Raw genomic sequence first — 14199 nt, 5'->3', positions numbered from 1 at the left:
ACAGAAAATCTATATTTAGTGGTTGGAAAATATTTTCCAGTGTTGTAACCAAACACCGGAAAATATTTTTCAGTGTTGTTGCCAAACACAGGAAAATATTTTATTTTCCTGCACAATATTTTACATGCATAAAATTTTTCAGAACACAATATTTTCCTCCAAACAAACGGGGTGTAAGTCTTCAAAGTTAATTAAGATCTTAAACTATTAAAATCATCAATCAAGTCCTTAAACTAACAAAAAACCATCAATTTAGTCCATGTTCTAAACAAAAATCATCAATTAAAACCTCATCGAAACTCATTCGGTTGAAAAATTTCAAACTTTTTTCCCCAAATTCATTTTGAACCAATACATAGATTATTACAATATATATTAAATAATCGTAGTTTCTGATTTTAGGATACATGATTTTTGCTTAAAGATTTTGATAGTTTAATTAACTTTGAAACTTTAGTTTGAGGACCTAAACGAGTGTAATGCCTTAATTTTTTTTTTTTAACACATGGATAGAGATAGAGAATTGGGGACTGAAAGATTATCTTAATTGTACTGTGTTTTTACTTTTTTACCGTTGTCGTTCAACGAAAAACATGGCAGCATGGAAGCACGTGCGGCGAAGCGTGGGATTAATGTTCCAGTAAGTCAGAGAAGAAGGATAAGATAGGCCATCGGAAAAGAGCAGATTGAATAAAAAATACTAAGTATCAACCACCTGTAACCGCTACCAGAGACACGGAAACACCGAGAAATTGAAGGCTCTTAGTCTCACCGGCGCCGGTGTTCGGATGGAAAATAATTCAATTCCAACCAACAAAGTTTCCTGAACCAATGGCAGCTCTAACACGTGTCCCATTGGTCTTTTCTACTCATAATAACGCTTGTGTGGCTACATCCTCTCTAACCACTCTTAGATTTCCAGAATCTTCTACTTCTTTTCTTACCCATTTTTCTCCATCTTCATCCTCTTTACCATTTCTATCAACTAGCTCCCGTTTCCGGAAGGGCTTTAGCAGACTAGGACTCGTATCAGCTTCGATGGCCACCACCGTCCTTGTCACGGGAGCCGGTGGACGAACTGGTATCCCTCCCTCTCTCTCTCTCTCTCCGCTATTCATATTTGCTATTCTCTGTTTGGTTGCTATTCTGATAATGTTGCAAACGTGTACAATTTGTATAAAATGAGTTTGAGGGGTTATATATTATTATTTTGCCTCGTAGGAATTTGTTCCTGACTGTTTTGGATTTATGTGAAATTGATGCTTTCGATTATAACCGATTCAACCCTGTTATGGCTTTGATTAGTGTTTTAGGCTAAACAACAACAGTAAGAAGAAGAAAAGCTTAATAGTTCCTGATTCACTAGTAAAACCCTGTTACTCTTATGTGGATTACTCTTCAGATTTTGGGTGGACTATCTATGCTTCATCATTGGTTTAGGTTAGGGTTGGGCTAAATCTTGTGATTTTTCCAGCTTCCTAATGTAAATGTTCGTTAGTCCATTGCTTTTGATCTACAACTTTCTTGTGCACTAGCATTTTGCGCTGAGAATTTTGTGTGAAAAATGGTGTAATCGATTTAGGGTTTGAGAGTTTGGATTTGGAAAATAATGTGTTTTCTTTCTTTGGTATCAACTTACTGATTCCCACATGAGGATGTAAGATCCAAAGCACCTAAATCTTTGGGATAAGGGTCAAATTTGTCCCTAAGAGCATCTCCAATGCAAGTACCCTTCAAAAGTTTGCCAAAATTTAACACATCATCTCAAATATATTATTTTATTATCTATCTTATCCATATTACCTTACAAAATTTTTAAGAAAAATGCCCCAATGCTAATGCTAAGAACCTCTAAAAGTTGTCACTATGGTCTCACAAATCATTATTTTATATATAATTTATTTTAATAATAAATATTGTCATAAAACTCCACTAATAGTAGGCAACTAAATCATTTTTTTATATTAAAAAAAGAAAAAGTAAGTGTGCCAAAGGGGTGCCAAAAATTGGCAAGAACAACCTTTGTTACTCCAATGCAAGGCACTCTTTTAAGCACCCTCCATGTCATCAAACACATGTCCATGCACTTTGCATTGGAGATGCTCTAATGTGGCTAGGAAGTGCATATAAACCTTAATGTAAGAAATGGCAAAATGTCAACAATCAACATTTTCAACATGGAAAGTCGTTAGGCCGAGGCAGCTACGGAGTCAATCTTTGATTGCTTGGACTACAAAGAAATAAACTCAGCCGATATGGAATGGGCTTAAAAAAATTCTGCCCCTGCCCAACCCAAAACGACGCCGTTTTGGTTTGGGCTGGGCCAAAAAGAAAAATCCACAACTCTTCATCTAATGGGGTGTAATCAGCACCTCATTGATGAAGATGGAGGAGTGGACAGGGAAAGAACTACTCTTATAAGGGGTGGTTCCCAATGATCAGGTGTGCATTGGCTCTGGCCTAAGTAAGAGTTCCGTTTTATGGAACCTGTTACTTGGGTCTAAAATTGTTCTATGCACTGATATTTAGATTCAAAATTGCTCTAAGTTGGAAACTTTAAGAACAAAATGTTACCATTTTTTTTTTTTTTTTTACATTGGGGGTATATCTCAACTTCCCAAAAATGCTAGTGGAAAATTTGGAATTTTATCCCTAAATCTTTTGTGTTGTTGATTGGCTTTGTTTGCATATATTTGTCAATTTTGTGTTCACCGAGCTCAACTACCAGCATTATCACTCAAAAATTGCAGGTTCAATAGTTTACAAGAAATTAAAGGAGAGATCTGACGAATATGTTGCAAGAGGTTTGGTTAGAAGTGAAGAGAGCAAGGAAAAGATTGGTGGAGCAGAAGATGTGTTTGTTGGGGATATAAGGGAAACTGATAGTATTATTCCTGCTATCCAAGGAATTGATGCTCTCATAATTCTCACAAGTGCAGTGCCAAAGATGAAACCTGGTTTTGACCCTTCTCAAGGGAGACCTGAATTTTTTTTCGACGATGGTGCTTATCCTGAACAGGTTATCCCTGAAGTTCCTAACTGTGGATTCAGTTATCCGTTTCCTGTGCTTCTTTCTCTGACATGTATGATTATTCTGCCATAGGTTGATTGGATTGGCCAGAAAAATCAAATCGATGCTGGTGAGTCCATTTCATTCTTTCATTAATTTCCGCTTGATTCAACAACCTTTTCATATATCCAGTATTTTTTAGCTGAAATGGTTCTACTACATGTGAGCAGCTAAGAGTGCAGGAGTGAAGCAAATTGTACTGGTTGGATCAATGGGTGGAACAAATCTCAATCATCCCCTCAACAGTTTGGGCAATGGGAATATATTGGTTTGTTATCTTTTCTAAACTAATTCCTTTCATTCTACCCTATGTGGAAACAGTTTAATTTAGGGATACGGTGTAACGTTTTTCGAGAAGTGCTGATATACTCGAACGTAAGAAATGATACAATTTTGTCCTTAACATTTCAAACTTGGAGCAATTTCGAGCCCAGATAACGGTACATGGAGCAATTTTGGGTTCAGCTAATGTAACCCATAAGATGAGGCTTTTACCCAGGCACAGGGGCATGCCAAACCATCAGGAAGTGTCCCTCATAGGGGTGGTTTCGCCCCTGCCCACCCCTTCATCTTCATCTGCTGGGTGCTGATTGCACTCCCAGCAGATGAAGCACTGTGTATTTTTATTTTGCCCGTTTGTCGTTTTGGCCTGGATAGGGAAAAAAACAAAGTCCAGCCAATATTGGCTGGGTTTATATTTTGCAACTCCAAAATAGTCAATGGGTAACTACGGAAATGTCTGGGCCCGAAATTGCTCTACTTGCAAACACTGGAAACAAAAGTTTACCATTTTTTAGGATAGAGATATGTTTGCACTTCACGAAAAATGTTAAAGGGCAAATTTGGACGTTATCCCTTTAATCTACATCATTTTAGTATGACTTCTTTTCTTTCTTTTTAACCCCTTCACTAATTCACTTCTCACTGTTTTTTTTTTTTTCTTAAGGTATGGAAGAGAAAGGCTGAACAGTATTTGGCTGACTCTGGCATTGCATACACAATAATAAGGTAGAATTTCCAGTTGATTTCTGCTTCATTGGTTTGTTTTGGTGTCATTAAACATCATAGAACTAAACTTTCCATATTGATCGACTGCTTTGGCAAGCTGGGTTATAATATCTCTGTCCAAATGATGTCAAGATGTATTATAAGCTCACATAACCCGATCCTAAGGGGATAGCATTGGATGGAAGGCCGAACAAAGAGCGGTCTTAAAAGATGGCAATGGGGTAGGAATGAACTGAACCTACATTATGGAACCGGATCGACTGGGTTATATTTGTATGGTGTGTTTTTAATACATGTAGGCACGTTTTAAAGTTACTGAGGCCCAAGGAATAAGACTTGAGTGAAACTATATGGTATTGGACCGTTGGATCAGACTGTTGCAATTGGTATTAGAGTCGACCTTCACGTACGATGTGTTGAGTCGACCTTAACCGTAATCGTTCTTACTATTTATGTATCCTTGGTATTGACTGAATTGTTATGGATGAACTAGGGCTGGTGGCCTGCAAGACAAAGATGGAGGTGTTCGAGAGTTAATCGTTGGGAAGGACGATGAGCTTCTTTTGACAGAGACGAGAACCATAGCGAGGCCTGATGTTGCAGAAGTCTGCCTTCAGGTAGTAATTAATTATACTGCATTTTCATCCTTGTTGTTTCAAGTGAGTGAGTAGTCATTTCTCTGAAACAGGCATTGAAATTTGAGGAAGCAAAATTCAAGGCCTTTGATCTCGCCTCAAAGCCAGAGGGAACGGGCACTCCAACCAAAGATTTTAAGGCTCTTTTTTCCCAAATCACCACCCGATTTTGATTTGCAATTTATAATCAAACTATACTCTTGGATTTTGATGTCCTTTTTATGAGTTCTACTTTAGTATTTCATGTAAGATGATGTCTTGTATTATGTAGTTCAAATGTGTCATACAGAAACCAATGCACTAACATTGTTCTCTCTCTCTCTCTCGTCTATGGCAATTTTTTTATCATATTTTTCGAGGGTATTCACTGTTTTCTGGCAAACTTACTTTTTTTTTATCGTTTTTGTATGTTATTTATCTCCAATTCATACAGTTAATGTTTGACAGTTATTTTAATTGTATTTCACATGATTCGTTAATAATTAAGAAATGTAATTAAATTTAACTAAATTTTTTTTGTTATTTTTGTATTAATTGCATCTACTAGTACATTTTTTTTATCTAACAAAGGAATATAAATAAGAGTATTTTTTTTTTTGACGAAAAGAATAATCAATAAATGGAATCAATCAATTGTTTACATCTGATTCAGCTAGAGGTCTCACAAATAGAGGAGCTGAATCCCAGTATGTTGAGAAAAAGAAGAACTAGCTAGGAGATCCGCAACGCGGTTTGCTTGCCTAGGGATATAGGCGACTGAGACATCAACACAATCCAACGCTATTAATCGACAGTGCCGGATAAGGTCTCCGAACTCAGAAATGTCCTCAGAGGGCCTGTTAAACACATCAGTAACCATTTTAGCATCCATTTCTATTGCCGCCCTACCCAAACGAGAAAGAAAGAAATCCTCATAACGATCCTATTTATGAACCACTGTGGGCTTTTCTCTCAAAAGCGATTCTCACTCCACATGACTTACTTAAAAAGGAGGAAATTACACCATTAATCACATCTTACATATATTTTACAATTAACATTGATCTTTATTGGTTTTTATCAAATCTTTATTTTCTATTAATCAAAATATCAAAAACTCAATTTTTTTATTATTATTATTGTTTTGTCATACTTAACAGTTATCCACTAAAAAAACAGTTACTTACTCTTGATAAACGGCCATGAAATTTTTTAATAAATTTTAGAATTAAATTTTTACATTCATGGGAAATTAATGACAAGTTTTCTACTTTCAATATTCTAAAATTTTACTACAAAAACGTTTAGTGACATTAGCGATATTTATTTCCATGATATTAATAAATAATACTACCTCCGTTTCATATTACATGTCTTTCTAGAGATTCTTTTTTTGTTTCATATTACATGTCATTTTATATGATCAGTATACGTTAAGTCATTTTTTTCTACTATAAAATGCGAGTTTACGAAAATCATATAGAATAATGGACTTATTATAGAATAAATAAATATTGGAATCAATAAATAAAGGGCAACAATGTCTTTTTTGCAATATCCTTAATTTCTATATAATTTTTAAAAAAAGACATGTAATATATGAAACGGATGGAGTATAATTTAACAACATATTACATAAGATTATCTAATATTTTACTTTTCTATTACTGATTTTATATTTTACTTTTCTATTGCCGATTTCTTTTAATGGAGGATTTTTTATTTACTTTTTTTTAATAAAAGAAACCGAATAAATATCCTACTTTGTAGGAAAATGTTATTTAAGTAATAGTTTAATAATATTTGAACTAATTAGAATTAGTTTTTTTCTTTTGAGTTTTATGTATTATTTAATATAATTAGTGAATTTTAGGTAAAAAACCCTAATAATAAGTCATATATCTCATTAACTGCCATAGTATTTTTAAGCAATTTAAATTAGTGATTGACAAAGTTGTGAATAATTTTTGAAATTTGAATTTCTTTGTAAATTTCCCATCTTTTTATCCAGACCCAACCCAACCCATCCTGTAGCAAGTAAGCCTCGGGTTCGGCCTGGACTGGGCTGGAATAGATAACCTCAATCTCAGGCCCAACCTAGGCCTGCCCATACTAATATATATATAACTAATATATAGATATTTTTGTCTTAATAAATCTTAATATTTATTTCCACTCACAATAAATTACAATTGACAATACTATAAACAATAACCCTTACAACTACAATATAAAAAATAGTTAAATATTTAACAGCAAACCTAAAAAAATTAGCATAACATAAATACAATTATTAACAAAATTATATCAGTGCATATAAAAAAAAAAATCAAAACGAATACAATTAGAAATTTGATAAGCAAAATGTAGTCGAAAAATTGAGAAGAAAAAAAGCCTTAATAATCTAGAAAAATACATAAAAAAAATCCGTAATAGAAAAAAGAATAAAAGAACTAAATGGTGTTTATCTACTCTCAATTAGGGATGACAACGGATAAAATACTATAGGTAATACCAATCTCAAACTTTTATCTATTTATTTTTTTAATTATCAATACTCATCCTATTATTTTAATAGGTATACTTTTTATATCCTGTACCGTCCCACTTAATTCGCGAGTACCCGCGGACACTCTTACCCATACTTGAAATAAAAAATATTACGAATTTAACAAAGTATAAATTTAATAAATCATCCATTTAAAAGTTGAACAAATTAAACCTTACTGAATAAAGATAAAGTAGCTTAACGATATCATTCAATAGTTGAAGAATAAAAGGTTAGAGTTTGAATCTCATATCTTACATCTAAAAAGCAATAATATTTTTTAATATATAAAAGATTTATGACAGGTAACGAGTACCAGATATCCTGAAGGTATTTTCATACCTGTCACGAGTAATTGTTTTGATCTCATATCCGTCTTATATCTTTTTATACAGAATACGAGTAATCCTATTAGAATCGAATAGTACCAGATATTTGTATCTGCGAGTACAGAACCCATTGTGATTCCAACTCTCAATCCCCATTACAAAGAAGTGAAAAATAATAACAAATATAAAGAATAAAAATAAAAATGAAGGGATTGAGAATTGGTGCCATAGGGACTGCTAGATGGTGAGGAAGGGCCACGAGATCTCCGATCTAAACCCATCCCAAATATAATTGGGCTTTCTGGGCTTCGTCCGCATCAGGTTATTATAAAATTACATTAACCAATCCGGTCCCTTTTTCCGAAATTTACATGAAAATTCGCTTTAAAAAAAATATATCTATAATCATATTAAATCATAATTTTGAATTATGTCAAACTAATAAAATCAATATTTTTTTTAAAAATTAGAAGTTATAAATTAGGTGTCTAAAATATCATCTGACATTTAGAATTTATGAATTGGAGTTTAGAATTTTTAAATTATAGTAAAAAGGCATACTTTATTTATTATATATAGAAAATAATGACATATTCAGAATTAAGTTTGATAATCTGATTTAGTTGTAATTTTATACCTATATTGTAAGTTTCATTTTTGGGATTTTTACATGAAAATCACATTAGATATAAAAATTACAATTACATCATATCACAAAACTTAATTCTAACTATGTCATTTTTTTTATATATCACAAAATAAATATGTTTTTATACCCTAATTTATAAATTTTAAACCCCAATTCATAAATTCTAACCCTAAAAAATATACCCCACACTCTTAATTTATAAATCATAATCTTTAAAATACATTGAAAATGATGTTTTTCTTAGTTTGATATAATTTAAATAATAATTTGACATAGTTGTATATAATTTTTTAAAACTATATTTCCATGTAAATTTCCCTTCATTTTTTTTCAGAATAGTAACTTATGTATTTATATTATAACTTAAACTTTTTTTTTTTTTATCGTCATTCCTTCTCCCATAACTGCTTCTTCAGCGCTTCTCCACTTTCCGCCATCAGTATTATCACCTTATTCATGTCTCTCTTTTTTCCTCATTTCTAACCTTATAAGTTATAACCGGTTTTCCTCATTTCTAGAGCGATATGTTGAGTAAATTACACCAATGGTACCTGAACTTGACCCTAATTCACACTTTGGTACCTAGATTACATTTTGTCTCAAAAATATACCCGAAGTAACGATGGCCGGACAATTAAGTATATTTTACCGGTTAATGGCCGGTCAATGCGATTTTAATAAGTAAATTACACTGATGGTACCTGAACTTTATCCGAATTCACATTTTGGTACCTATATTTCATTTTTTCCAAAAAAATACACTTCAAGTAAAGATAACTTAATATTTTAGTATATTTGACCGATCAGTGATTGATCAACCCGAGTTTGACCATTTTAAATTAAAAATTGAGACCAATCATACACTCAATTAACATAAAATTATAATATTGTCATTTAGATAAATGACAGTATTATAATTTTATGTTAATTGAGTGTATGGTGAGTCCCAATGTTTAGTTCATGTTATCCGGTCACTAACCGATCAAATGAACTAAACCTTTCAGTCACCTTTACTTGTGTTATGTTTTTAGGATAAAATAAAATCCAGGTACCGAAGTGTGAATTATGGTAAAGTTCGGGTACTATTAATGTAATTAACTCATGAAACTCGCGTTGACCGGTCATAACCGGTAAAAATATACTAAATTGTCCAGTCATCATTACTTCAGGTATATTTTTTGGGACAAAATGTAATCTAGGTACCAAAGTGTAAACTATGTAAAGTTCAGGTACCATTGGTGTAGTTTACCCGCGATATGTTCTTAGAGGGAGAATCTTAATCTTGAGAAATTGTGCAGAATCGCTACAAGCTAACAACGAGACAGTTGGATTGTTGTCTCTTGGAGGGGACGAGTAAATGTGTCTTTATTGCATCGGTTGAAAGATTTGCTAATCGTGGAGGGCTCAAATCGTCCTAAAGAGAGCGAGATATATGTGCCTCAACCTTAGCCTCATATATATATATATATATTAATAAAATTATATTTTATTAATTATTTCACTAACAATTTTAAGGAGAACTAAAAAAATTGGACTTTGTACAAGACAAGCCTAGCCTATCAATCAATTTGGTTATCTTAATAAGCCCTTTAAGTTTCGTGTTCCAATTTCAAGAAATGGAAAGGGAAAGTGTTATTCTATTCTATCTCAATCTTTTTAAGGTAGTTTATGTTTTCACTGGGAAAAAACTCAAACAATGAGAATGTTGAAAGCAATGTTATCAGAATCGGATCGGAAATTAAACCAGATTGATAGCTGGGTCACGGGTCACTTGGTCAGACCGGATGACTTGGATTGATTGAACCGGATGACGTAATAAATAAATAAATAATATATATATATATATTAAATATATATTATTAATTTAAAATTGTTTTGATAAATTATATATATCCAAAATAAATTATAAATAACTTTTAGTTTGTTATTTTTTTGTCAACTTGTGGCTTAAATATATAATGGATAAATGAAGTTTAAAATAACTTGAAATGTGTCAACGTATTCTATGCCATGAGATCTTTTTAACGCTATATTATAAACTCAAAATGGATAAGTGATGAACAAGAAATTGATGCTCAAAGTGAACTATTTGAAATGGTTTTGAGGAGGAAAAAAAAGAAATTAAGCTTCTCCATCCGACATGGGAAAAAAATGAGAATAATAACTAGTTTATAAATAAATGGACTTTACAAGCCTATAATCAATTACTAGGGGAAATACTCTCTCACGCGTAGGGGGATGCAATCGCTTGACCATCGAGTTAGGGGCGCACCTGCACGGCGTTTACAATGCGAATGCTGCACCGATATGAGGTCCATTAAACCGGCCACTTTTGCTTATTTATTTATTTATTTGAAATGTTTAAAACCCAAATGTTTACGCCTTTGCTTATTTGAAATGTTTTTTCCCCGTATAGAAAAAAAATTCCCGCCTGCCATTTTTTTTTTCTTGAAAAAAAGAATTAAAAAAAATATTTATTTGACCCGGGGTCACACCGGTTCCCAGGTGAACCGTCGGGTTCTGGTCCAACCCCAGGTCACTCCGGTTTGTTGAGCATTCAACAAACCGGAGAGGCTCGGACCGCCGATTTCCGATCCGTCCGGTTCGATCCGAGCCTGATAACATTGGTTGAAAGCACTCAAATAACAAGAACAACATGTGGAGAGATGCACGCAATGTGAAGTTGATGAGTATAATTGTCGTGATTGTTTTTAAATTTTCTATCTAATCAATTCTATGAACCCTCAGTGTTTACGTTCATCAAATCGAGAGGTGATGGCCTCCAATTGACCTCCACAGTTTTTGGAGCCACCTTAGACCTTCCTTTTAAATCTAACTGGTGAAGAATACGAGGAATCAGTTAACGAACTAAACATACAACCACGACTCGATAAATCCGATTCACAAATCATCTTCCAATTCAACCGAAGTAATGAAGTTAAAAACTTAGGAGCTTTGCCGTGAAAAAATGAGCCATTTCAGATATTCCAAAGCAATTAGATCGCACCCGTTACCGTCGAGATCTAAAGCACACCAATCTACGGACTAAGAGAGCATCTCATCACACTAACAAATAGATAATGAAAATTAGTATCAGTTTTGATTCTCTTTCTAAAAAGGTTTGATATCGCATTTCACATTTTCTTAACAAACACAAAGTGAATAAAAAATATATGAAATTAATAAATAAAATGAAAAGACAAGATAAGGTATATCTAAATTGGGTTTATTAGATTAAATCCAAATTTGGTGTAATATAGATATAGATTTAATGATAATTAAATTAAATTAAAAACAATAATGTTGTAATGGTAATTCTAATACATGCAAAGAAATTAAAAATTGTAATTAATGATATAATATAATATTGAGTTTTCCCTTTTAAAAAAAATTATATAATGAGTTTTTTCTTATCTAACAGGAATTCTATTATTAAGCCAATTACAATGAAAAAAATTTAAAATGGTCCACAGTAATTATTGAAACATAATAAACATGTAACCCATTAAATTTGGTACACTAGAAAATGTTAATAAAAGGTTGAATTAATTGTTGGATAGTGTTTATTGACTCACAGCTAGGAATGAAAAGATGTTGTGGTCAAGAAATATGCACATCATATTACTGTACTCTTCTATGAAGGGGAGGATACAGTAGATGACAGAGTATAATGGAGTATAATAAACACAAACACTAAGAGAGTATAGTAGATAGTAGAGTATAATGGAGTATAGCAAATATCAACTCGTTAAAGAATACCAACCGTCTGGTGTTACCAAAAATCTTTCGGTAGCAGTCGAAAGTGGGTTGCATTAAAAATAATTTATTTTCATTTTTAATAAAATATAAAGTCGTCATCAAAGTCGATTCTAATATTTTATAGGTTCTAAACCAAACAAGAGATAATGAGTCTTTTAACAACAACAAAAAATTTACTTCAAAATTTAAAACGGATTCTAATAAAGATAAACAAAGTATTTAATTAAAAATTGTATGAATATGCAGGGACGGATTCAGGATTTATATACAGTGGGGGCAAACTATATACGCGGTATAAAAAAAAATTGTACAAAAAACCAATAACATAAATAATTGTAAGGGTAAAATTGTTTAGTACCACATTTATTATGGAACCAAATTTTTTACTTTTAAAAATCATTAAGTGTTTGAATTTTTAAATGATGATTTTTGAAAAATAAATTTTTTACTTCGTAAATGTGGTACTAAATAATTTTGATTCTTGGAATTTTTAATTTTGAGATCGTTAAAGGTTATTTTTAGTCTCAAACTAAAAGAGCCTCGTTTTTTGTAAAACGGAAAAAACTCAATCACCTTGAGGACAAAAAAAACACAAATACAAATTTGACAATACGTGAAAGCACATGGACTTTTTTTTGGACTTTACCCTAATTATAATTGCAATATATCAAAATAAATTAAACTAGAAAAATATACATCATTCCCAAATTTTATTAAACATATAATTTAATTAAGCTATAAGTTGTATTTTATTATAGGACAAATTGCACAAAGAAAATAACAATCAGGGCTTTGAATTTAAAATTGAGAAAAGACTTGGATTGATTAGAAATTTTGTGTGAGAGAACAGATAGAGATGGTCTTTTCAAAAGAAAGAAAAAGAACAGATAGATGGCGTGAAAAGAAAAGAGAAGCAGGGGAGTGGGCTGTAGGTGTACGGTTAGATTTGTAGGTATAGTTTATTTTTTAAATTTCTTTTTAATCTTACTAACACAAAACGACGCCGTTCCACTTAAGTGGAACGACGCCGTTTTAAGTTAGGCAGATTAAAAGAAATAGAAATAAAACCTATCCCTACAATTCATCGTCTTCTTCACGTGATTTTTGAAAGCTTCAGCAGCCATCAATGGCTTTTTGCCTGTGATTCTCTGGGGGCAAATTCAAAAAATTCAAAGATTAAACCTAGAGTTTTACTGATTTGTAGATCTCAGTGGGGGCAAGTGCCTCCATTGCCCCCACTGTAGATCCGTCCCTGTGAATATGTATTATTACACTGAGCAAATAACATAGTTTTACCCAATAACAAAAAGATTTTTCACAAATTTTATTCCATTCAAATCATCATAGTTATCAAAATCGGACCGGTCAAAGAATCAAAAGACCCAAAAAATTAAGGGTTTAAGGTTGAACCAGGGTTCGAATAATCCTGAAAATAATAATTTTAGTTCTATTTAACTTTTAAACATAATAAAACTAAAATGTCAATAATATCAATAGTAATAATTATAACAATATTTTTTAGTACCAAAATATAAATTAAATAAAATGTCAATCTAATAATAAGTTGTTAATATAAAAACATAGTAGCTATAATAAGTTTAAGATAAAAAATATAAATTAGTAAAATACTTAATTAATTAGTCAATCAAGTTAATTATATTTAAGTTCAAACACGTTTGAACTGTAAAACTGTGGCTGGATTTCCAGGTGGCCAGTTCTATCGGTCGGATCACGGTTTTCGAGCGGTTTTATAAGGTGTAATAAAATAGTCACTTTCGAACCAAAATATGTACCGGATCTGATTAACCCATTTGAACTGTCTTGACCAGTCCGGGTTTGATAACGATGCAAACCACTCTTAATTAGTAAGTAGAACGTTAGAACTTGGATTTTGAAAAAAAGAAGGAAAGAAAACTAAAAGAATAAATGAGTAATAAAAAAGAAAAAGTAGATTTAAATTTCGTGTCCAATAAGATTTGGTGGTCCGTACATAACAGTACTACATTATTAAGTATTCTGTTCACAGGTTGTTTTTGGGGGGTTGTACTCCCTGACTAAACTCATATAGCTGGAGACCATGTGATCTTGCTGAAAATTTTAAAAGCAAATAGTAATTGTATGTTCAACCATTATCCAATACCGGTTGCAATAAACCTTTTGATGGTAGTTAGGGATGGCTGCAGATACTATATCCATACGTATCCGGTATTATCTAATCTTAA

General features: G+C 32.2%; 1 protein-coding gene across 1 annotated transcript; it reads left to right on the top strand.

Moving 5' to 3' along the window:
• The first annotated feature begins 689 nt into the window (after positions 1 to 689).
• On the top strand, positions 690 to 5063 carry LOC136206063 (uncharacterized protein At5g02240-like). The gene is made up of 7 exons (XM_065996977.1): positions 690 to 1081; positions 2751 to 3019; positions 3104 to 3140; positions 3241 to 3338; positions 4017 to 4078; positions 4572 to 4695; positions 4767 to 5063. The coding sequence occupies exons 1-7, from the start codon at positions 832 to 834 to the stop codon at positions 4884 to 4886; spliced, it is 960 nt and encodes a 319-aa protein (XP_065853049.1). The 5' UTR covers positions 690 to 831; the 3' UTR covers positions 4887 to 5063.
• Positions 5064 to 14199: the final 9136 nt, after the last annotated feature.

The sequence above is a fragment of the Euphorbia lathyris genome, chromosome 9 (assembly GCF_963576675.1).
Source record: "Euphorbia lathyris chromosome 9, ddEupLath1.1, whole genome shotgun sequence".
Taxonomy (NCBI): domain Eukaryota; kingdom Viridiplantae; phylum Streptophyta; class Magnoliopsida; order Malpighiales; family Euphorbiaceae; genus Euphorbia; species Euphorbia lathyris.
This window is presented reverse-complemented; position numbering and strand designations above follow the sequence as displayed.

Bases quoted from the DNA above. Each gene is read 5' to 3' on its own strand.
- LOC136206063 (XM_065996977.1), top strand. From the start codon at position 832: ATGGCAGCTCTAACACGTGTCCCATTGGTCTTTTCTACTCATAATAAC. The intron at 3,141-3,240 runs GTGAGTCCATTT...ACATGTGAGCAG, and splicing joins GAAAAATCAAATCGATGCTG to CTAAGAGTGCAGGAGTGAAG. The intron at 4,079-4,571 runs GTAGAATTTCCA...TGGATGAACTAG, and splicing joins ATTGCATACACAATAATAAG to GGCTGGTGGCCTGCAAGACA.